At 51.1% G+C, this 23,953-nt stretch overlaps 3 protein-coding genes across 4 annotated transcripts; 1 reads left to right on the forward strand and 2 right to left on the reverse strand.

Moving 5' to 3' along the window:
- Positions 1-21: 21 nt before the first annotated feature.
- Positions 22-6,694, reverse strand: PHETA2 (PH domain containing endocytic trafficking adaptor 2). Of its 2 annotated transcripts, XM_064702300.1 has the most exons (3): positions 6,212-6,694; positions 5,144-5,239; positions 22-4,622 (listed from the first exon to the last, which is right to left on the reverse strand). In XM_064702300.1, exon 3 carries the CDS (start codon positions 4,612-4,614, stop codon positions 3,817-3,819), a length of 798 nt encoding a protein of 265 aa, XP_064558370.1. In that variant the 5' UTR covers positions 4,615-4,622; positions 5,144-5,239; positions 6,212-6,694; the 3' UTR covers positions 22-3,816. The 2 variants fall into 2 exon arrangements, with proteins under 2 accessions (XP_064558370.1, XP_064558371.1); XM_064702301.1 differs by lacking the exon at positions 6,212-6,694 and having other exon boundaries at positions 5,144-5,435.
- Positions 6,686-11,981, forward strand: NAGA (alpha-N-acetylgalactosaminidase). The gene is made up of 8 exons (XM_064702293.1): positions 6,686-6,969; positions 7,334-7,508; positions 7,651-7,828; positions 8,108-8,202; positions 8,966-9,127; positions 9,589-9,786; positions 9,998-10,141; positions 10,401-11,981. The coding sequence occupies exons 1-8, from the start codon at positions 6,800-6,802 to the stop codon at positions 10,581-10,583; spliced, it is 1,305 nt and encodes a 434-aa protein (XP_064558363.1). The 5' UTR covers positions 6,686-6,799; the 3' UTR covers positions 10,584-11,981.
- Positions 11,982-13,050: 1,069 nt separating this feature from the next.
- Positions 13,051-22,902, reverse strand: WBP2NL (WBP2 N-terminal like). Its single transcript, XM_064702299.1, has 8 exons — positions 22,744-22,902; positions 19,681-19,789; positions 18,997-19,132; positions 17,408-17,500; positions 16,386-16,595; positions 15,865-15,993; positions 15,470-15,546; positions 13,051-14,583 (listed from the first exon to the last, which is right to left on the reverse strand). The coding sequence occupies exons 1-8, from the start codon at positions 22,800-22,802 to the stop codon at positions 14,536-14,538; spliced, it is 861 nt and encodes a 286-aa protein (XP_064558369.1). The 5' UTR covers positions 22,803-22,902; the 3' UTR covers positions 13,051-14,535.
- Positions 22,903-23,953: the final 1,051 nt, after the last annotated feature.

The raw sequence follows: 23,953 nt of genomic DNA on the forward strand, positions 1-23,953 counted from the left end.
TAACAGCGCACGGGCTACAAATCGAACCGGTTTATTCGGCTTCGCGACATAAAATACAAACTCTAAACAATGTAATGGGATGCGTAATACAAGTTCCGCGTGTAAAACAAACTCTGAACAATGTAATGTAATGTATAATACAAATTCCGCGTGTAAAACAGGCGCATGCAAAACCATCTCCTAAAACAGGGAATAGGCCCTACCTAAAACTGAAGCACTTGGAAAGGCAGGATTCGCTCGTAGTGTTTTCCAGGTGATTGTGTGGAGAGAACACGAGTTTGGTGCTGCTGGTGAAAGATGCCCCGTGCCTTGCAGTGGGGCTTTCTTTCAGCTTCTCTGCAAAGGCAGCCGAGAGAGGTAACACTGAGGGGTAGCTCCCCCAGGCACTGGTAGTGCAGTAGCTACTGTACAAAACGCCTGATCTTGGTCATGATTGTCCACCCCGTGGCCAAAAAACGGGCTCAAATATGAAATGCTAGCCTCAGAAAAATGTAAGGACTAAATCAACTATTTTAGCAGGCCATGTCAGAATTGCCCTTCCTCTTTCAATTTCTTTTAAATTTCAGTACCTTCCTCTCATTGCTTGTGCACTACAGAAAACTCTTGGAAAAGGATCTTAGTTCAGTACTTTAAGTACAGTACCCATTCAACATCAGTGTTCAGCTCCCCCTTTGCCTAGGAACCTGTTTAGATAGACATTCTCTACTTTTAAAACTAAAAAGGGAAAGTGGAGGCAGGAGATCAAACAGTCCAAACTTGAACGACTGGAGAAAAACCCTGGGTGGCAATCAGCCTTATTTTGCTGCCAGGGACAATGTGCAATGAAAACTCCCTGCCTTTGCTGTAACAACCTCTGCCTGCAGGAAGACAGACAGGCTGCTCCATTAGCCAGCTGAATGTTCAACCCCAGGAAGCTGAAATCCTGACCTCCTGCCTGGGGGCTGCTTCAAAGGCACTGCCAGCACAAGCAACTCAGCTGGGCTGGCTCCACAGCCCCGTCTCTGAGGAGGGAGGGCAGCACTCAGGTGCTTCCTGCCTAATGAGCAAGTGGCAGTGATCATTAAAAAACCTGTACTCCTACACAAATTTGGGCAAGGCTCCAGCCCGGCTGCTACAACAGTGGGAGGGTGAGGAAACCCTGATCAAGCCCATCCAAAGGCCCAGGCATGGATGGCTGGGCTGAGCATAAATGTGGATCGGGATTCAGCCATTTTCTTGTCAGCACTGCAGAATAAAACACAGAATGATTCCAAACACACTGAGATGGGAAGCAGAGCGCAGTGCCTCATTTGCAGGATTTGGGATTTAACTGGGATATGGGCTAACGCAAAGGTAGGTAGCGTGGAAATTGTGCTGTTTGAATGGGACAGATTAAAGCATTAAATATAAGCTCTTTAGTAGTGTTACGAGCACAATCCTGGCTTATTAAAACACACTAAGCTTCTTAAAAGTGAAACTGCCCTTAAATGAATAATACTGTCTCAGATTCAGTTCTGACAGAACTGGCTTTGTTAATTTATCTTCCCTTTCAAGTCACTCCCAATTCTTGGGTCTCACGTAGGAACTGCCACCACATTTTGATTTGTTTTGGAAGTTGGGTCTTTACTGTCAATCTGCCTTATGTTAATCTGAGACATCAGGAATATTATCTCTGTATTACATTAAAAAAATATAACCACAGGAAAAGGCTTAACAAATTTGACCTTGGTCCCAAAGTACCCATGCTCAGAGCAAGGAGGCACCAGGTAGTGCAATCCCCTGGTGCTGCTGTCCTGGCATGGGAAAAGGGACACATTTGCAGCCAGGAATGCTGCAGTACCGAACTTTTCAAGCAGCAGGATAGGGAGGCAGAAATGGCCCCTACATCCAACCAGCTAAGCTGCTGAGGAAGCCAGGGCCTTGCCCCATGGCCACCTGCTCCCAATTTTTCTGAAATATTTTCACAAAAGCTGAAGAAAAAGATTCGTCCCAAATTTGAAGACCCTTGCTGTGAAGTAATACAACCATGAACTGGAGAGGACTGGATTGTGTTACTCCCAAGTGAAGGTTACATTCTCACTGCCCAAAGTCATTTGTAAGATCTAATTTAAGATCTGATTTCCTCTAATACACCATTGAGCTATAATTAGGCAGGAGGCTGGAAGCTCATCATCCAAAACTACCAGAGACATATTTTAAAAGGCACCAAGAGTTAACAGAATTAATTTCATTTCTGCATTGGCTATCTCTATAGGCCATTGCAAAGTAGGAAGCTGAGTGTATTTAAGGCCAGAAAGGTTCCAGCCAGTCATGATCTGAAATGGGCTTTTGCTTTCCTAGCAAAGCTCTTCAATAAAAAAGGACAATAAAAACAGCTTAAATGTTTTCAGATGGGAAGCAAGCAACTAGATAAGGGAGATTTTTAAACCCCATCCCAAGGGTGTTCTAGTCCCTGGGCTTGGCACCCACCTACATGTACCGTGTGCCTTGTGGCCAAGGTTTGTGACCTACTGATGGACAAGTGTGTTTCCACAGTGAGGTGACAGGCATGCCCTCCCTGCAGCCCTCCCAGCCCGCTGGGAGGACAGGATGTGCTGCAGAGATCAGCCCAGCAATGCTGACATGGAATCAGAGGGAAGAGCCAGCAGGCCGGGTGCAGGCTTGGTAGAAGGCAACGACATGGCTGTGACACTGGAGAGGCAAGCCTGGACACTGCCAACACCCATAACTCACTCCCACACCTTCACTTCTCCTCCTGAACCAGGCCTCTCTCCCTCCCCACCCTTCAAAGCCTCTCCTCCAACTGCGCAGCACTGCCAGGAGCTGGGCAGAGCCACAGCACTGAGAGAGGCCCTGCAGGAGCGTGGCTCTGGACACTCTCCTGGGCAAGCAGCCCCATGAGCTGACTGAGCCCTCCATGGCATTTTGCAGGGGCTGTGGTCTAAACAAAGGCTGAGACATTTACTCCTGCCCAGGCAAAGAGGCTTGAGCATCCCTGTATAGGAACAGGGAAACCTTGAGCCAGAGATATTAGCAGGCTTGGTTACCGATTGACAGAGTCCAGATGAGCTCTGGGGTGCTCCTGGTGTCCTTCTGAGGCTTCAGGTCAAGCTCTGTGTCTCCATTTCAGGCTTGCTGCTGAGTATGAGCACATAAAGAGACTGTTGCAAGACCATGATATCCACATCCTGAAGGATTTAGCTGAAAGAAGGGTTAGTGCAGATGAAAGCAAAAAAACTATGCAAAAGCCCCAGCTGCTGTGCCAGCAACAGCTGCAGAGGCTCACACGTCCTGTAGTGAGAGAGGCACAAGGCTGGAGGCACGCGCCAGGGCCAGTGGCCTGTCAGAGGCACTTCACAAGAGCCCAGCCTTATCTGCAGCAAAAGAACAAAGGCAGAAGGACTTTGGCACAAGACCACAGACAGTAATAAGTACTGACCAAAAGCAAACTTCCACACTGAGAAACAAAACAACAAAAAAAAGTGGTGAAGGAGAGGTAGGGGTGAAACACCCAGAGCATCCGCTGTGTCAGGACAGCAAGTGGCCAAGCCTGTTGGCTGAGGTTCATTGCTGATTTGGGCAGCTCCTATTTCCAGCAGAGAGAGTTTAAGTAAAGGTGGCTCCCCTGGTGTTACACACTCTCCGGCTGTATAAAGCCTCGTGGAAATTAAATGTGAGGTTTAGAGATTTGAGTCCCTCCCAAGTGAAGCATACACACATCACACTCAGCCATTCAGGAGGGCAGGGGGAAAGCAGTGTCCCTCACTTTACTCTTCCTGCACGCAGGACAGGCTTCCAGGCATCAGCTGGCCAGTGACTTGTGTCCTGTGCCCCCAGTCACGGGTGTCCCCTCTTCTGCCTCTCCTGCCACTCCCGTCTCAGCACTGCGATCTCCTGCCCATACCAGTTGTGCAGCTTGGAGAAGCAGATGGTTTCTGGTGGCACTGGGCTCTCCAGCATGGCTGGTGAGAGGCCAGGTGCTGGGGATCCTGTGGCACTGCTGGCGGCCGAGCGCCGGCGTGGAGGCAGGGGCGGGGGCTTTGTTTGCCCCCCATCATGGTCAGGGGAGGTGGCTCCACCAGCGACACAACCACCACTACTCCATGTGGAGCAGCCATTTTCCAGGGTGGTGGGCTTCTCCTGGAGAGGCTGCAAGGCAGGGTTGGAGAGATGCCTCTTCCTGCCAGAGGAGGACCTCCTTGGAGACTTACGGCAAGCAGCCAAGCTCTTGCAGGCCTCCTCCAGCTGCTTCTCCAGCTCCCTCACCACCAGCCGCATGTAGTCGAAGCTGGCCCGTGAGAGTGCCTTCACCCAGGCCTCCATGGCAGCCTGCCCGTCAGCCACCAGCACATAGGCCCTGGCACCAGCATCATCAAAGCGGATGGCAAATGCGAACTCCTCAGCAGCCTCACACAGCTCCACGGTGCAGCCCTCCAGGACCACCAGCCCCATGGGCTCCCGGCTCTCCCGCTCCTCGAAGTAGAAGAGGAGGTTGCCCTTGAGGACGAACCAGCGGCGCTGGTAGGAGGTGCCATGGTGGTGGTGCCGCTCCACCCGCTTGCGCAGAAAGCCGGTGTGGTCGGCCGGCGAGTCGCAGGTGGCGTAGTGGGCCACGCTCCGCTCATTCAGCTTCATCGCCCCACCTAGGAGCAGAGGAGAGAGGGGGAAGAGGTTGTCTTGGTGTGAGGAGCATGTCACTGGCCCCACCAGAAGAGGCCTGATCCTGCTCCCAGGGAAAAGCAGCCCCCATTCCAGCAGCCACTGACACAGGACAGCGTCTAACCCAGCAGGTACCCTACAAAGGGCAGGCTGGTTCCTTGCTGCTGCAAAGAGGTCACTACCAGAGCCTGACCACCCAGACACCTGCCTTCCCTGTGAACGCCAACACCGCTGTTTAATTTCTTATTCCACAGGTGATCTACTTTGCTGGTTTTTAATGCGGCACATCAAAGAAATTTGCCTCTCTGCCTGCGAGGCACTCATTTTGCTCTCTATTAGAAGGCAGGATAAGGAGGGTGTTTCATACCCAAGGGCTCTGGAACTTGCATTCTGTCCCCTTTCCCTACTCCCTGTCTCCATACAGGACCACCCATCCCCAGCAGCCCTCCTGGAAGAACTCCCAGCTCCAGCAGGTTCACCAGCAGTGGGATGCAAGGTGCCATACCAGCTGTGCAGGTCAGACTGCAAACCCTCGCTGCCTTCCTTGGCCAGGCTGCTCCCTAGCCGAGGGTGTCCGAGGCTTTGGCGTGATGAGCACCATCTTTGGAGGAGGAAAAGGATGAAGAAGGAGTTATGAACCAGAACAGTTTGGGACTGACAGAGCTAAGAGCTGTGTCACTCCCACCTCAGAAATCCAGGGTCCTCAGTGCAGGCAAGCTGCACTGGAAACTGGGATAGTAAAACTGGGGGAACATACACTTGCTTCAAAGCCTGAGCCCTATCCCAGCTCAGGCCAGTGCTCCTGTGGGTTTGTTTTCTGGCTCCTGAGTTTGTTTTGGGTTTGTTAAAAGAAAAAACTAAATGTTTTGCAGAAGCTGTCACTGTCCCATTTGTGGAGGCCCTTTGGTAGGCGACTCAGCAAGTCAAGGAGTACTGAGCCTTGAGGGGCAGAGCCAGCACAAACCTTTCTGCATTGTTCAATTGCAAAAGGATTTCCAGCCGCTAAAACTCCACACATAGAAATATGCAGAAAACAAACCACAGCCACCACTCCCAGGATCTGGGCACTAGGAGCTCCCCACTGCTGAGCAACATCCAGAATCCCTCCCGCAGCCCCTCTCTCCCCATCAGGGCTTGTGGAGCACGGCTGAGGACATGGGGGCACGGACCCCCGCTGAAAAAAGCCCAAGACCCCATGAGACACAAGGAAAGGCTGTTCGCTCCCTGGAGGTGCTCTGCCCTGGGGAGCTCCCAGCCTGGCACACTGTGCCGCGGACAGCCGGGGCGGCGCAGGCCGGCCCTGACGCGGGGGGGCTGCGGGGGTCCCACGTGTGCCGTGCTGGGCTCTGCCTTTGTGTGCGGGCGCACGCCCGTGCGATGGGGCTGCGTGTCTTTGTGAGTGTCTGTGCCCCTCCATGGGTGAGTTCGTCGTGTGGCTGCGCCCCCCGCGGCCCCGCCGCCGCTCCCGCCCCGCCGCCCTGCCCTGCCCCGGCCCGGCCCCGGCGCCACCTGGCCCTCGCCCAGCGCCTCCCGTTCGCCGGCGGGACCCCGGCCCCTGCCCGGCCCGGCTCACCTCCGGCCGCTGCTGCTCGGCGGTGCGGGGCCCCGGCTCTGCCGCGGCCGGGCGGGGAAGGCTCCTGCGGCCGCCGGGGCCGTCCCGCCGCGCCGGCAGCACCGCCCCGCCAGCGGCCGGGGGGAGCGGGGGGGCCGGGACACCGCAGCCAGACCGGAGCCGAGTCCTCCCGCACCCCTTCGCTCAGCCCGACACCTCTGCGGGGTCGCAGCCTGGGGGGGACCTAAACCCCCGCTCCGAGTCGCTGTGGGGTGCAGCAGGCACGGGGGCGGCGGTGACAGGGTGCCAGCCACGGGGTGCAGCTGCAGCGGGGTGCAGTACGGGCTGGGCGCAGTGCTGATGGGCACCGGCTACGGGGTGCAGCCACCGTGGGGTGCAGCACGGACAGGGTGCAGGTGGAGGAGCGATATTAATGGGGCGGCACGGCTGTGGGCTGCGGTACCGGCGGGGCGCGGTAGCTACGGGCGGGCGGGAAGGAGGAAAGGAGGCGTGGACGGTCCGTCAGCTGATGCGGACGGCATCATGTGAGCGGGGCCGGGCCGGGAGAGCCGCTCCGTGCTCTGTGCCGCGGCGGCAGCAGCAGCAGCGATGGAGGCGGTAGCACTGAGCGGGCTGGCCCTGGCCCTGGCCCTGGCGCTGGCGCTGCCCTCCGTGGCCCTGGAGAACGGGCTGGCGCGCACTCCCCCCATGGGCTGGATGTCCTGGGAGAGGTTCCGCTGCAACGTGGACTGCCAGGCGGATCCCCACAACTGCATCAGGTCAGTGGATGGGGCTCGGTCAGGTCGAACTTCAGGCCCGGGATGGTTCTGGCACCGTCTGGGTCCCTGGGACCCCGCGGTGGATGGTGCATGGGAGGCGGGAGGCACAGACGCCCCGGTGCTGGGCCGGAGAGCCTCCAGAGCTGAAGGATGTGGCCAGGCTTTTCAGGCAGCCGGGGAAACGCTTCCACCTCGGTGAGATCAATAAACATGGATAGGGTTCAAATAGGAGCGCTGGAGACCCTCCTATGGCCCGGACCAGCCCTCCAGAGCCCCCAGTTAAGACCAAATCCCTCTGCCTGCCTCACCTGCTGAGGCACGAGGGTCGCAGGGTCTCAGCCTGCCATGCCCCCTCATTCCACAGCGAGCAGCTCTTCTTCGAGATGGCAGACCGGCTGGCAGAGGATGGCTGGAGGGAGCTGGGCTACGAGTACATCAACATGGATGACTGCTGGTCTGCCAAGCAGCGGGATGCGGCCGGGCAGCTGGTTCCCGACCCCAAGAGATTTCCCAGCGGAATTAAGGCTCTGGCTGACTATGTGAGTGCCTGCTGGGGGCCACTGGGGATCTCTGTCCCCATGCCAGTATGGTGGGAGAGCTGGGAAGGAAAAGAGGAGTCTGGTACCTGAGAGACCCCTTGGATCTCTTCATTTGCTCCTTGCAGCTCTGTTCTCCTTACAGGTCCATGCCAGGGGCCTGAAGCTGGGCATTTATGGTGACCTGGGCGTCTTCACCTGTGGGGGCTACCCAGGCACTACGTTGGAAAATGTGAAGCAGGATGCCCAGACCTTTGCAGCGTGGGGTGTAGACATGCTGAAGCTGGATGGGTGCTACTCGTCCGCAGAGGAGCAGGCAAAGGGTAAAAGTTCACCAGCCTCCGGCATTCCTTTCCCTGCTGCTTGGGGTGGGGCAGCTGGCCCTCTGCAGCAACACTGGGCCACCCGGATCTTCCCTTGTGCCTCCTATTGCAACTGTTGGGAAAAGAGGCGGGAGTTTGTGTGCCCTGGAGCTGGTGTAAGGAAGGAAGCCAGGCTAGCCTGGTATTCCCCGTGCTGGGTGGGCTGGGACAAAGGCTGCTACTGGGACATGGGCTGCTGCCAGCCACCCCCTTCACTGGTTGTCATATTCTCTCCCTAAGGATACCCAGAAATGGCGAGGGCCTTGAACGCCACAGGCCGCCCCATTGTCTACTCCTGCAGCTGGCCAGCATATCAGGGGGGTCTTCCCCCCAAGGTAGGGGTTTTTCCATCTGTTGGCAAGTTCCCATGTCCCCTGTGCCCTGGAGGAGCTCTTCTTGGAGCATCAGGAGCAGGGTGTTACACCCCACTTAGTTTTCCACCCTTGGATGGTGCTGCAGTCCCAGAGGGAATGTGGCCTTCCTGCCAGGCACCTGGGGACACGTGGGGGTCCCAATACAGCTAGGTGATGGGAGTTTGTGGGAAGAAGGCTCTGGAGTGTATCCTCTCCACTCTAATCAGATGGTGTGGGGTTGGTCCTGAGTCTTCTTGTGAAACAATCTTGTCTGGTTTCAGTGCTTGAAATAGGATAATCTTCCTAGTATATGTTTCTCGAGAATTGGTTGCTCTCACATATTTCCTCTTTCACTTATTAAGTCAGTCTGGTTTCAGTGCTTGAATAGGATAATCTTCCTAGTATATGTTTCTCAAGAATTGGTTGCTCTCACATATTTCCTCTTTCACTTATTGAGTCAGTCCTGAGGTGCTCTCATTCTTGTAGCAGATAAGTTATCAGATTTCCCCATGGCCTCTGTGGTTGTTTTGCCAGACATCCTGTAGCACTGGTGTGCCCAGACATAGTGGGATATGACTCTGTCTTGCCTCCTTACCCTTCCCTCCTTGCCCTTCTCCAGATTCCTGTGTCTTTTACACACTTGCTGGACAGTGCAGATCTCAACAGTTCAACAGTGCTGCCCCTGCCTCCCCCACCTTGCAGAGCAGCTCTTTTTTGTCCTGCCTGACACTGTTCTCCTTGTCAGGTGAACTACACCATCCTGGCAGAGATCTGCAACCTGTGGCGTAACTATGACGACATCCAGGACTCCTGGGAGAGTGTCCTTTCCATCGTGGACTGGTTCTTCACAAACCAGGACATGCTGCAGCCGGCAGCTGGCCCTGGCCACTGGAACGACCCGGACATGGTGTGGCTGGGTGATGGGTGCTTGGACCCTGTCTGGGGATGAGCATCTCCAGGGATCCCCTTCTAGGGGCAGGGCAAAGGAAAAGCTCCAGGAGCAGAAGCCCTGTTTCTGCAGTGGCAAAGCTGGCGTTGCCCTTGGCTAAGATGTGGGAAAAACCACTGTGGTTGCAATGAACCCTTCACCACTTGAATTTACCTCTCAAGTTCTTCAGGTGTTCTTGTCCTTCCCTGCACAGCCTTAGGGCAAATAGTGCTGAAGCAAAGGGTATTAATGAGTGTATGTTGCTAGCAGGCATGAGATCTCCTATGGCGGTGGTGGACTACTTAAGAGGAAGCAAAAGTGTGCGTGAGGTTTCCCTTGTGCATTCCCTCCCAGCAGGAAGCAGCATCACCACAGGTGACAAGCAGACAAGTTTCTAACCCTTTTCTGCTACTTCCGTCTTTTCACTGTCTCCCCTCCAGCTCATCATTGGAAACTTTGGCCTTAGCTTCGAGCAGTCACGCTCCCAAATGGCTCTGTGGACAGTGATGGCAGCTCCGCTCCTCATGTCCACGGATCTCCGCACCATCTCCCCCAGTGCCAAGGAGATCCTGCAGAACCGCCTGATGATCCAGATCAACCAGGACCCCCTGGGAATCCAGGGGCGCAGGATTGTCAAGGTTAGAGGGAAAGCAGATGCATTTGGGAGAGCAGACAGGAGTAGCGCAGAGCATCAGAATAAGGAGGGAGAGGGAAGCGATGCAGAGAAACAGGAGCAAGAGAGCTGTGGGAGTTGTGGGCCTGCTGGTGTAGCAGCCCCACAGGGCAAAGTCAGAATTCTGTTACACTGTTCCTGGCAACTCTGCCTCACCCACCTATCCCCACCCCTAGGAGAAATCCCAGATCGAGGTGTTTCTGCGCCCACTGTCGCGGGCTGCCAGCGCCCTTGTGTTCTTTAGCCGCAGGACAGACATGCCCTTCCGCTACACCACCAGCCTGGCCAAGCTCCACTTCCCTGAGGATGCTGTGTATGAGGTGAGCCCCACTGACACACTGCATAGCAGGGCAGTCCCATGGCACATGGATCCCCCTCTTCCCAGATCTTTATGCGATCTGGGAGGGTGAGAGGGAGTACTCTCACCCCATGCCTCTGGGATGAAGGGGCCGCTGCCCACTGGGTCACTCTTCTGTTGCCCACTGCTGTTCCCTTTCCCACTATTCCATGTCCGTGACCACAGCTGGACCCCAAGATGAAAGGTCTGGAATTGCTAGTAGCTCCATCTCTCTCTTTCAGGTACAAGACGTGTATGTTGGGAAGATCGTTGGGGCCTTAAGAACTGCAGACAACTTCTCAGTGGTTATTAACCCCTCGGGGGTGGTGATGTGGTATCTCCGTCCCATGGCACTCCCGGTACAACCCTGGCATGTTGCCAGGCAGCAAGCCCCTGGTGAGGGTTTCCACCCAGCCCTTCTGTGACAGGGCCCAGTGGATGTGGACCAGTGCCAGGGTGAACTGTGAGACCCCAAGGCACGTGGCTCTTCACTGCACAAGTGCCTTTTGCTGGGGAGCCCAGCAGTGCTGGGCAGTGACCATCCCCTGGTACCAGCTTTATGATGTCTGCTCCGTCTGCATAAACCAGGAATTCTTGTTACCCACTGCCTAAGGGTGTGCAGAGCATCGTGCCTCAGTGATCGCAAAGCCTTTTGAGATGCTCCTGTGGAAAATGCCATACAAGTAGAGTCCACCACTACTGATGTTTGTCAGCTCTGACACCTGAGAACTTCATTGCTTTGAGCTGGGTATTACTGGATGCTGCAGGGGTTGTTTGAACTACACTTGTAGAAAGGCTTTGGGTGCTTTAATATCTCCTAGAGTTAAGACATCCCCTTTTCCCTTTTCCCCCAGGTGTGTGATGGCATTAACCTCAAGGATTAGACTTTGTCACCTTCTTTCTTTTGCTTTTATCAGCTTGGTTTAGAATAAGGAGCTGCCAGCTGGGCTGCATCCCTCCCATGTATCCCCACCACGACCAAGAGCTCTTGGAGGCATAATGGCCCTGTGCAGTGAGGCTTTCTGCTTTCCTGCTGCCAGGATTCCAGAGGCCAGCACTACTGCACCCTACTGTGTGTGCTAGCACTGTATTAGAGCCCTTCTGGTAGAAGTTTACAGCAGGGCAAAAATCTCCATGAGCCATGCACAACCCCAGGAGCCGTGCTGTGGTACACACCAAAAACTGCAGCCATAGCACTTTGTGTAGGAGTGCTGGCAGGAAGATGCTGATACTCAGCTGAGGTAGTCTTGGGTTGGGAGTTGGTCACAGATGCCTCCAAGCTGAAAGCTGCATCCTTTCTCTAGAAGGAAATTTCTGCTAAAAGGAGGATCAGATCCTACTTCAGCAGGCTGAAAACTCAGGGTATCTCAGGGAAAGGCTTCTTCTCCCAAGGGCTCTTCAATCCACAGCTCTATCCTGAGGAGGAACCTACACTGATAAACTGGAAGTGAGCATCAGGACACTCTAAAGCCTTCAACTGCTTCACCTTCATACAGCGGATTACCTATGGAGTTCTAGGTGACACAAGATTCAGCCTCAGACTGAGGAAATAAATTTTAGATTAGGAAAAAAATTCTCTATTTCTATTCAGCTGTGGGAGGGTTCCTGGTCATCTATCCACTCTGATTCCTGAAGGAACAAATGGTTTCCAATGGTTTCCAGAAACTTTCTCGGAGGTGCAGGGTCAGGATACTGAACACAATGCTTGCAGTTCTAATAAGGGAGGTCTTGCCAACAAGACCAGCTCAACAAAACAATGAGCTGGCTTTGTTCTTGGGGAGTGATTGAGGCAAATTGATTGAAATAAAGTGAAGTAGATCATAGACTCTGTTTCATGTGTTGCTAGCTATACATGCTTGGTTAATGTAGGATTACACTGTCATTACCTCAAAACAGGAACAACTGTGCTAGGAAATTTAACTGGTTTCTGTCATGGACATATTTTATGAAAAATCCTTTTGTTAGGATCTTTTCTCCTGAGAAGCTGAGAGGCCTCAGAAACAAAATGTAAACAATAACTATCTGCTGCTGTGGAATGCAACAGGTGTATCTTTGATTGGTCTCATGTGGTTGTTTTTAATTAATGGCCAGTCACAGTCCAGCTGTCTTGGACTCTGGTCAGTCACAAGATTTTATTATCATTCCTTCCTTTCTTTTCTAGCCTTCTGATGAAATCCTTTTTTCTATTCTTTTAGTATAGTTTTAATATATCATTTTCTTTTAATGTTGTCTATACAATTATATATATAATATTATATATATAATAGAATAATAAATCAGCCTTCTGAACCATCTCATCTCTTCCCTCATCCTGGGACCCTTGCAAACACCACCACAGGTTTCCTGTCAGAAACTGCACTGATGCAGAGTAGGAAATTGCTTTCCAGTAGTTACATCATGTTCAGCAGGGTAGCAGCATTCCTTGGCACAACAGTCTATAGCCAAGTGCCATTTTCCTTATTATATATTTATTTTTCCATTGCTGGAAAAAAAATTGCTGCCAAAGAGTTTCTTTTAAGGACTTTAAAGGCCTCCCCTCTGGTGTAATGTATACAAAAGAGGTGCTGTGGCTGCAGCTGTAATGAGCAGCAGCATGATGGGACATGCTGCAGTGATGGGACAGGAACATGTGCCACTTCTGGATACCTGGGCATAACCACCGGCCCTAGCCAGCGTTTCACCCTTTCCAGGCAGAAAGGGGATAAGCCCCACTTTCTTCAGTTACTTGATTCCAGGTCCAGCTTAGCCACATACCAGGGAGAGAGATGCACTGACCCACAGGTGACCCAAGGGAACAGCAGCAGTGGCTCTAGTTCATTCTAGCCTCCTGTGGAGTATGCAAGAATTAAGGTCAACACAACACACACACATACACACCACTGAACTGGCAGATAAAGGTATCAACACTCCTGTATTAAAGTGCAATTGAAAAAGTTACAAACATTCATGGTTGATATTTTTTTTAAATACAGAGTTGTTAGAATATCTCAAAGTCAGAAAAAGTGTTTACAGATGAGGAAACTTACTTCCCCCCACGTGAAACTGCTTTAAGAATTCATTCTTTTAAGTTGTGCAAACCTGACTTGCAGGTGGGCCCTGCCATACAGGGAAGTAAGAGGGAAAACACTCCTTTCCCCTCCTTGTGAAGGAAGGGAAGCTGTAGGAAGAAGTACAGTCACCCTATTAGGATAAAGGTAAAGGATCACAAGGGTCTCCACCAGACTAGAGACTCTCTTCAGAGCAGGTTTAACTTCACTATGTCCTAAAGAAAAAGGAGAGGTTGTGGCTGAGCAGCCAGAGTCTCTGCAAGAGAACCAAGCACTGGAAACTCCCACCCAGACAGCAGCTCCCAGCCGAGGGCACTGCACCTGTGAGCAACCAGCTGTGGCATTACAGTGCCCACCTGCCCACGCTGCTCAGGTGTGGGCACACACAGCCTGGCTCCAGCAGCTGAAGGAAAAGATGAAGGCCAGTTTTCCCCTGTGGAGGTAGCACTCAGCACAAGTTTGCTCAGCAGAGGGAGCCAGGGCTGCAGGACTTGTCTCCTGACAAGGCTACTGCCAGGTCATCTGCCTAAAGTAACATACTTTGCTCCAAGGCAGGCAGCCTCCTGTGCAGCACTTGACTCCATTAGGCTGCTTGCACAGATACCGGACCTGCTTGGAGAGGGAAAGACAGACTGATCCTCAGGCCTGCCAGTCTATGAGCTCACTGCCCTGAGGCACACCTTTGTTTGCTCCTCTATTCAATGGCTACAAAGACAGGTTGATTGGGACCCATCCCCTTCCCTCTTTTGTAGCCAAATGCTTCGGCATCTCTTCGAATGCACTTCCCAAGGTAATGACCTTGTTATTCCAGAATGCCACACACTTCCAACACAATACAGCATGTCCAAAGTCACATCTCACACTGAACTGCCCTAGAATTTAAGGACATTTAACACCTTTCTAGGGCACCAGAGGATCTGTGCAGGGAACCTCATAGCTCTCTACACCTTTCCTCCTGGATGGGGCTTCAGAAGTCAAAAGTTTGGCATTCCAAGTTGTTTCACTCCAACAAGATCCCAGAGCCTTCACATTTTAGTCCTAGATTAGTCATGTGATACAGTTTAATAAGTCCATCTCTCTCCTCAAGCCAACGGCAGGGCAAAAGGTTAGTCCTCTGACCCCATGAGATAAAGCAAGTAAGTAGGAAAGTGCTGTTGTCCTGCCTTGTGTTGCCACTGGATCAATGTTTAATGAGGGCAGGTGCTCAGCTGCCCAGCACTATATCTATTGCAGAGAAAGAGATCTAGAGATATGCTAACTTGAGGGGTATTAACAGCCAAGTTGTCTTCAGGGAGAGAGAATGTGGGAGGCTGGCTGCAATTTCCTTCTGCTAGTTGTTCTTCTTATCCTCAGGAGGTGCATAAGGAGGTGGCTGATCCTGGAAAGAGACACAGTAGAGTCAACAACCATGCTTGTTTTATGGCCAGCTCTTTCCAGACATTCCCAGGCTTGGTTCACCAGCAATGAGTGCCCTGCAGTGAGCTACAGGCAGAATGAAGTCCTATGCTTTAAGCTGTCATTTCATCACACCATTCCTCTCTGGTATCAGCTGTGTTCCATGACACATGCTGTCTCCATAACATTTCTAGGAAAAGTCCCCTCAAAACCAGGTAACAAATGGTTTACTGCAAATGGACCATTTAATCTGTTTTAAATGCCATTCTCCCTTCCTGTCCAGGGCTTTGGTCCCTGTTGAAGCTCTAGCTCTGACCCAGGAGACAGCAAACCCTGGGCTGAGGGCCAGCTTTGCTGCTCCATCAGTCTCCAGCCTGCCAGAGCCAAGCAAGGCAGTGAGGGGCACAGCCAGACTGCCACATACCAGATGGAGGCTACAGACAACCTACTGGCTGCCACTGACTGAACATTAAGAGACCTCCCTGTCCCTGTGCAGCCCAGAAAGAAACCAAAACAGAAACCCACATGCCATCATCCTTAAGTGACCTATCCTTCTTTAACTCTCCTCATTTTCAGGCCCAATGGGTGCAGAGAGCTCTGTGTTTTCTCTGTGCCCATGCAAGTCTGTTATGCCTTTAGGAGTAAGACAGGAAGTAAATGGCTGTTAATGGATCAATCTTAAGGCCCTCCTCCTTTCCTGACTGAAAAATTCACCAGTCTTCCTCATGGGAGCCTCCCTCCCATAAAAATGCATTCTTTCTGTCCATGATCAACATGAAGGTACACTAGACTTTGTAAGAAAGCAAAGCACCATCTCTGCTAGTGCCAGAGGAGGGAGTAGGCACATGAAGACCAGGCATGGCACTCACCATGGGCATGTACACGTTGTGTGGGTTGGCAGGGTTGTAATATGCACTGGAAGCTGCTTCCATGGCCTTACTGCCTCCTGGAAAGGAAGGAAAAGAAGCCACCTTAAATATCTGTGGCAATGGCCCTAGCCCCAGACCCTTCTCCCCAGCTTCACAGGCAACAAAGGCCCAAGGAGCCAACAACGGCCCAAGGAGCCAAGAGGAACTGCAGCAAGCTGGGTTAGAACTCAGAGCAGCTCAGGAAAGCTGGCTAGGGCTGACCACCAGCTGTGTAGTGCAAGGCAGAGCAGCTCCCTACAGAAGACCTGGAGCTACTGCAACAACAGTTTCTGCACCCCATGCTGTGCCCAAACCCATTTGCACCCAGACCCTGGCAACCACCCAATCCCATTTACCTGGCATTCCTGGGCTCACCCAGGCTGGGGGAGCTGAGGGGCCTGCGGATTCTGCAGGAGGTGCCCCAGAGTAGGGTGGTGGAGGTGGCATGTACACGGGGTTCATGTTTGGAAGTGGTGGGTAAATACCTGAAAAAGACAACACCAGGCTCATACTTTGGATCACAGACCACAGGAGAGAGAGCTCACAGGCCTGACAGCACATTAGCTGGGACAAGAGCAGTGGTAAGGGAAGCTCTCCAGGCTTGGCAGGGATGCAGACAGATTTGATAATTTGCTAATGCCTGTCATGTCAGCAGGCAATCATTCCCTACCAAGCAGCAGCACAATTTATAAACCACATTTTCACGTATCTAGAACTATAGCGACACATGGGTGTCATCAACAGCACGTGACAGATTTCTGCAAGAACAAGGGTCCTCGATGGAGACAAAACTACAAAACTACAGCAACCCTCACTGTACCACTGTCACTTCTTCTCAGCTGACATCAGAGGCAGCCACCACGCACAGCTTGCAAACCTGGGGCCTGGGCGTAGGGGTAGCCCATGGGCTGTGCAGCCGGTCCGTAGGCGCTCCCTGGAGGCGGCGCATAGGGGTAGGCTCCGTTCGGGGGCGGAGGGGCCGCGTAGCCGCCGGGAACAGGGGCGTATCCTCCGGGAACAGGGGCGTATCCTCCGGGAACAGGGGCGTATCCATAGCCAGGGCTCTGCAGAGGAACCCCACTGGAAGCTAAGGAACACACGTTTAGTAAGCCAGACATCTTTTCTTAAAACTAAATGTAGAGAAAAAAATTAAAATAGTCCTGGTATTTTCTGGGTTTTTTCCCTGTTATTTTCCTGTTTCCCCTTATGTGAATTCACTATATAGTCCCAGCATAGTACTGTGCCTGAAAAGCATTAGTCACAGAGTGCTGAAGGAAATCAGCTGCAAAACTACAACCTCACAGGTCCCAGTCCCACCACAGAGCTCCCACTGCTAGATGGAAACACCACTCTAAAGCAAGTAGCAGCACAGCAGCGTGTTTTCCTTTTTTTTAATATACTTTCATTCTGAAAACAAGTATATTTTAAAACACACATTTTTTTAAAAAAGAAAACTTCATCAGGAAAAGAGTTCTTGTTCCTCCATTTAAAAATTTTAAAAAGAAATTGTTTTTTGAAACTTATATTTCCCCTCTCCAAATGTGCACATTAGCTTTCCCCATCTTACTGCACTAGTTTAGAAATGAGCTGAGAGCAGCTAAGTGAAGCAATTTTTCACCATCACATATTTCAACTTTCTTCCAGTAGAAATAAGGCTCTGTAGAAAAACGTGGTCCCCCCTCGGAAGCCCAAACCCCAGAACATTCTGACTGCACACTAAAAAGAAATAAAGAAAAAGGATTGAAAGGGAAACCAAAAGCTCCCCTGGAAAGAGAAAAAAATACTTTGCTGTGGAAGAGGGCCTAGGATACCCCTCTTCCCATGAAGTTCAGAACAAGTGCAATTTGCTTACTAACTCAGCCAACTATGGGGGAACCACAGGATCTGAAAATCCCTTACCACAAGAAGCAGCTTTCATCATCAGCTGTCCAAACTCAACGGCTCCTCCACTGTTGAAAGTCAGTTTAAATGTCCCCTGCCCTTCCCAGCCACCTAGGAAAGAGAATTAGGATTGAATCCAAGCCAGCAAAATTTTATACTTCAATTATTATTTTATGCTTCAATTATTATTCTGTTTATACTTCAATTATTATTTTCGTCTTTATTTCAAAACTATTTTGCATCCTATTACAAGAAGGAGTCATGGCACTGCTATCAGATGTCCCCCAAAATAACATCTCAAGAGGATCAAGAATTTATTGTTCTACCCTTTGAAAGGCAGAGTCATGTAGAAGCAGCCTACTCTAGATACAAGGTTGTTTTGTTCTTTCCTGAAAGGTTTAATGGAACCTAATAAAGAACAGTGTAAAGAAGGAACATTTATTTCACTGAGGATATTAACCGAAAGCCCTCAGATGAAGTTTTATTGATATCCTCAGTGAACTACACATCAGGATCTGCAACTCAAGCCAGGATTTAAATCAAATGTAACATCTTTAATCTCACTGACACATAGAAGCTCTGACAGACTGTTAAATGCTGAGGCATAAAAGCAATTTCTCAGGGAAAAAAAATCAAGTAGGCAATGTCTTGCAAGGCAAGTAAGACTGCTTGGTTTTTCTAGGACTTTTTGGGATTTGGTGGATTTTTTTGGTGGAGGGCGCTTTGAGTTTTGGTGTTTTTAACAAAAAATAGGTGTCATTCCAATATAAGATTTATCTTCCTTGTCTAACAATTAAATTAGAATCAAGAGAGATAGTCTCTTGGGGACAAAGTAGAAATAAAGTATAGAAATATAACAAAAGAGTCCATCATGGATAAAGTAATTTCTTTGGAGATTCATCTCTATAAAATCACTGTCTTAGTATGACTTCAGCCCAAGAAAATGGGCTGTTACACAATCCACTTTAAAACACTGTTACAAACAGAAAGCAAAAGAATACACACTTCATATGCCATGAAAACACACATGAAAGGGCTGAAGAGGGAAGAAATTTGAACCAAAAGCCATGCTTCCAATCCCTGTTTATCTTTTGCAATTCCCCATGTGGTCATAAAGACCTTTGTTAAGTATTACTGTGCCTTCATGATCAAATTGGGATCAAAGCTAAATCAATGATGGACAGCAGACTCCCAGATCCATGCAAACCACACCCAAAGGGCTCTTGACTTCCAAAAAACCAAAAGTGGATGCTAATTCTAATTCTGTGTACGAATAGGATGGGTAAATGACCAAGGCACCAGTCCATGCTTTCAGGTCAAAAAACAAGCACATGGGGAAAGTGAGTAAACACGACACACAAAGCTAGACAGGAGTTAAAGAATCACACAGAACTCATGCTGGGCAAGTCAGTCCCTGGCCTGAGGGCAGGAAGTAACCAGGCAGCAGTGCCCAGAAGTGCAGGAGAGGGGAGTTAGCCCAGTGTGGACACACCAGCTATACCACCACAGCCACTCTGCCATTGCTGTGCACATCAGCTGGTCTGGTGCTCAGCAAAAATGGGCTGTGATGCTTGGGACGAGCTCAATCTGCACAGCACTGCACGTACCTCCGGCCTCGGCCTGGATCTGCCCCTTGATGTAATTGGCAGAGAAAACGGGCTGCTCGATGGAGCATCCTTTCACCAAATAGAACGGCATCATGAAGGACAGCATGGGATCCTTGCCCTTGGTCACAAAGATCATCTGCAAGAGAGCAGGGAATGCTTCTGAATTACTTGAGTGCCACAGAGAGTGTGATGATGGAGCTCTCACTGTATCAGCATTCCAAAAAGAGGGTGACTTCACCTCTAGCATGAGTATGCACTGAATTATTTCACAGCTTTAACACTGGGGATCCCCAACAGATTTGATGGCACACGGCTCACTGACCTGAGGCACGTACAATCCAAAATAATAAACCACTTCAAACACACCTGCACATTTACCGAGTTTTATTGCTCTGCTTTTTAAGGATAATCTATGAGAGTCTGCAAAGGAAGTATCATTGCCTGACACATTATATGAAATATATTCTCTAGACAGTGATTTCCAGGACTGCATGTGCCTTTGTAGGTGATTGGGATTGTGGCATAGGTATGGACTATCCCATTTCCACCTTTCCTTCTCCTACCTAGTGCTGTCAGTGGTCCCTTCCACAACAAAAATCTCTTCTTCTGTCATCAACTAGATTTCTGGTTTAAAGTTTACAAGATCCCTTGAGAAAGAAGCAACCCTGCTGGCATCAGACTTACCCTGTAGGGGGTGAGATACAGCATTCCTTTTTTGGTGCCTTTGAAGATTTCAGGCTTGCCTGTCACATCACTGAAGGAGAGCTCCACATCTTTGCACTGTTTGAGGACACTGCAGGAAGAAATCAGACAGATTGGAGAGACCAACTTGGTGACAGCTCTGACACATACCCTCATCACACAGGGCAGGGAACAGCACAGCAGAATCTGAGCAGTATCCTGAAGTCCTGCTGCAGCCCCTGCCATTTTGACTTTGAACAGAGAGGGGTGATTTATGCAGACTGGAAGAATCCACGCTCTCATCTGAGACAAGCCCTGCCCCTCCTTCCACAAAGGCACCTTTAAAATACAGGGGGGTTTCTGTCTCCAACGGTGTCATAGACTGAGGAATTCCACTCTACACACCAAGACCCTCAGCCCAAAGATCAGGGCACAGAAAGGGCTGAGGTGTCAGAAACCATCCCCTTGATGCCAAGGTGTAATCTCAGAGCATTCCTCCCTCCCTAGCCCATGCTGAGATCAAGCCCTCTGCACTGGAAAACAGCACTGCTGTGGCACCACACCCACTGTGCAAACCGAGGAAGTGGCTGCACTGGAAGCCTCAGTGCTGACCCTGGCTCAGGTGACTCGAGCAGGCTTTTGTAGTAAACAGTGCCACGCTAAGGAATGAGGCAATGAGGCAGCAGGGTCAGCAATAACGATATCACTGTTGGAGATCTACAGGAACAGTAGCAGAGCTTCCCAATGACACAAACCCAAATGAAATTTGGGAATGCTGCAGGGTCAGGGGTATAGAGTAGCATGAAAAAGTAAATATATTTTCATAAAAAATGAGGCATCTTGGGAAAGCACGTCACTGAGTCTATGGTGCAGATCTAAACATACTATATAGTAAGAAAATCTGCAGAATAAACAAAAGAACCTTGAGGGTGATAAACCTTCAGCATATTACAGTGGCAGAAGACTCCAAGGTGTTTTGTGGTTCAAGAGCATGAAAACCAAAGTGACAAAACCCTAAACCAGCACAAGCCTGAATGGGCTGGATCTAAAATAACCCTTATGAATTCTGCTCAGCATACTGTAGAAGTCAAATAAAGTCAGGAAACTGTGCAATTATTTGGGGAAGGGAGGAATCTTCAGGGCCACCATATGGAAAAACAACCAAAAGTCCTATAGTCTCAGGTAGTTTGCTGTTTAGGGAAGAGAAGAACACTGTAGATGTATATGAAAAATGCAGCTACTCAAGAATAAACATGTTGAAAAGTCTAGCTTTGATGAGAAAAAAACAACCTGACCAAGAAATTCTACCGGGACACTACTTCATAGCTGAGCTAGATGGAGATTCTCAGACTGGCTGGAAGGGACATATTTATGAGACAGCAGAGCTCTTTCCATTTCCAAAATGCAAGGGGGAAACACATATTCTAAGCTAAATACAAGCATCTTTTTGACAGCTTTAATCTTACCAGAACACTCTCTCAATCATGTCTTGTAGCAGCGTTTCATATAATTTTGCCTCACTGGGAAGAATTTCTAAGCAGTCATTGCAATGTTTACTGCTTTGCAGCTACTCACACAAGCAAATAACATGGAGCCATACCACAGAGAGTAATGAGGCTGCTGAACCAGTCTGCACCTGAATGCCTGTCCAGGGCTGTCACAGAGGCTGTGCACCCTGTGGAGCCACAGTGCCCTCACTTGTGACCGAGCAGCACCCCAAAGAATGTATGGTTTAATGATCTCAAGCCAATGTGAAGGCTTGGAAGGGATCTTGAAGATTACCTGGTCCCAACCCCCCTGCCGTGGCCACCTTCCACTAGATCAATTTGCTCAAGGCATTATCCATTCCAGCCTGGAACACTGCCAAGGCCACAGCTCATCTGGGCCTTTGCAGTATTCCAGTATTCCAACCCATTTCAGAGCTCCACCACCCTCAGAGTGAAGAATTTCTTCCTAAAGTTTAGTCTAAATTTCCCCTCTTTCAGCTTGTACCCATTACTCCTTGTCCTAGCATTGGTCCTGCTCAGATACTGGAAGGTTGCAGTGAGGTCTCCACAACAAGCTTCTCTTCTCCAGGCTGAACAGCTCCAATGTTCTCAGCTTGCTTCATAGAGGAAGTGCTTCACTCCTCTTACCAACTTTGTGGCCTTCTCTGGACTCGCTCCAACAGTTTAATATCCTTTTTATGCTGGGGACCCCAGAGCTGGATGCAGCACTGCAGGTGAGGTCACACCAGAGTGGAATACAGAGGCAGAAGCACCTCCCTTGACCTTCTACCCACGCTGCTTCTGGTGCAGCCCAGGATTCAAAGGGTAGAGAAATCTCAAAGCTTTAACATGAGCTCAACATGTCAGAGAACCTTCCTGGCTGAGGTATGAGGAGTCAGCTCCAAACTCAACTCAAGATGGAGCATATTGTTCAAGTGTAATTCTCCTATTGATCATCAGACCCAAACCAACTCCTTTGATTCTTTTACTTCGATACTTTACTGGGCCTCAGGTTTCTAGGATTTCTCGTGCCAGGATGCTGGGAGCACCCAGCAGGACCGGACTGAAGCCCCAGTCTGTTCAGGGGGTCGGTCAATCCTCGCTCGGGGCGAGGCAGGCTGTGCTTCCACGGAGAGGCGCTTCTCCCGCAGAGGAACTCTGAATTCAAGTTCCTCACTTACGAATTCAGGTGACCAAGACTCCCACCTTAAACAGTCTCTGCCTCTCCGCCATCACCAAGTGCATGAGCTTACAAAACCCCAATTCCTTGACTTTTACGAGCAATGGTAGCGCAGTCTTCACCCAGCACGCCTGCCCGCCGGAGCGGCTTTAAGGATGCCGGAGCTCCCGCGGTGAGGTCGGGGTAGCTCTACGGACTCCAGCCAAGCCTGCCCGCCCCAGCCCGCCCCCGCCCTGCCAGGGAGCCCTTCAGTAACGCAGACCCCCGGCCGAGCCGGGCCTGCGCGGCCGGCCAGGGAACGGGGGTCGCCCCAGCGGGAACCTCCCACCATCGGGCCCCGCCGTCCCGGCCCTGCTGAGGGGACAGGGGGCGAAGAGGCCCCGCCCAGCCCCCCGGTACCTCTCGGCATTCGGGATGACGACACCGCCCTGCTGCGAGTGGTTCATGTTCACCGCCATCTTTGCCCCGCCGGTCCCACCCCTGACCCGGTGACGGCAGTGACGTCACATCCAGCGCGGCCCCGCCCCGGGGACGCGTTCCCGCTGGCCCCGCCCCCCGCGGCGCGCGCGAGGCGGAAGTGAGAGGGAAGCGAGGCGGAAGTGAGAGGCGGCGCCGTGTTCGTTTAATGGCGGCCGGTGGCTCTGGGGGGCGGCCCCGCTCGGCCCCTCCTGGCCCCGCGCCGAGCCGCACAACGAACAACACACACTGTGCCTACACGCAGTCCTGCTCGCTCCTCTGGCTCTCTCTGCTCAGGGCAACCACGTCTGTTCGCTGCCGTGGTTGCCTCGGTGGAAGTTGTCCAGCATTTGCCGTGCTTGGCAAAGTTTTTCTGGCGAACGGCTTCTGTGCTGAACGGCTTGTGAGCCTCCGAATGCGCTGAGCGGGCCTCTCTGGTGTAAGGTTTAGACTCTTCCCCTCTGCAGCATCACTCGGGATATCTCGGGAAGAGATGACTTGCTGTGGTCATCCTGGAACTCAGCTGGTGGCGCTCGATTCAGACTTTTCCCAGCTTATCCATTCACAGAGGCTTCTTCCCAACAGTATCTCCCGTTGTCATGCCCCGTGGGATTTTTTATTTTTTGTATTTGCCGTTTGTAGACTTCCTGGTAGGATATCGGCATGAGCAGATGGCAGTGAGGAGTACCTGAGCATGTTTTTCTCACAAGCTTGTAGAGATCATTTAAAAGTAGTCTATGATCCGACAAGAAATTACAGAGCAGGGTGTAAAAACCACGTTATTACAAAGAAATAAAAAATCCTAAACCTATAGGGCAAAACACACAACTTTGTCCTTGAAATCCACATTGCAGGCAAAGGAAAGTCTCTCTTCTGTTGCGTGGGTCTGCTTTGCTCTCTTTAGGCAGGGCAGCATTGTGTCCCTGCCCTAACCCCTGGCTGGGCCCAGAAGTCATAAAGATTACTATTCTGTAGCCCAGGGTGAAGGGATGAGACGTGGCTTCGTGCTTCTGTGCTGTGAAGAAGCAGAGCCCTGGCAGTGTCTTTGACGAGGTTCACGTCTTTGATGTCCTTGGGCTGAGCAGGGCCGGCTGTGTGGCAGTGTGGGTGGCAGCATGGCCAGGTGGTCTCTGCAGGGGTCCATGGAATGGCT

Source organism: Zonotrichia leucophrys, chromosome 1A (genome assembly GCF_028769735.1).
Source record: "Zonotrichia leucophrys gambelii isolate GWCS_2022_RI chromosome 1A, RI_Zleu_2.0, whole genome shotgun sequence".
Lineage (NCBI taxonomy): Eukaryota > Metazoa > Chordata > Aves > Passeriformes > Passerellidae > Zonotrichia > Zonotrichia leucophrys.

What these genes read in the sequence shown, in the direction of transcription:
- PHETA2 (XM_064702300.1), bottom strand. Translation starts at nt 4,614, where the DNA reads ATGAAGCTGAATGAGCGGAGCGTGGCCCACTACGCCACCTGCGACTCG.
- NAGA (XM_064702293.1), top strand. Translation starts at nt 6,800, where the DNA reads ATGGAGGCGGTAGCACTGAGCGGGCTGGCCCTGGCCCTGGCCCTGGCG. An exon ending in GATCCCCACAACTGCATCAG is followed by an intron (nt 6,970 to 7,333) that starts GTCAGTGGATGG and finishes CTCATTCCACAG; the next exon opens with CGAGCAGCTCTTCTTCGAGA. An exon ending in ACTGGAACGACCCGGACATG is followed by an intron (nt 9,128 to 9,588) that starts GTGTGGCTGGGT and finishes TCTCCCCTCCAG; the next exon opens with CTCATCATTGGAAACTTTGG.
- WBP2NL (XM_064702299.1), bottom strand. Translation starts at nt 22,802, where the DNA reads ATGGCGGTGAACATGAACCACTCGCAGCAGGGCGGTGTCGTCATCCCG. An exon ending in TGTATCTCACCCCCTACAGG is followed by an intron (nt 19,133 to 19,680) that starts GTAAGTCTGATG and finishes GCTCTCTTGCAG; the next exon opens with ATGATCTTTGTGACCAAGGG. An exon ending in ACAACGTGTACATGCCCATG is followed by an intron (nt 14,584 to 15,469) that starts GTGAGTGCCATG and finishes GTCTCTTTCCAG; the next exon opens with GATCAGCCACCTCCTTATGC.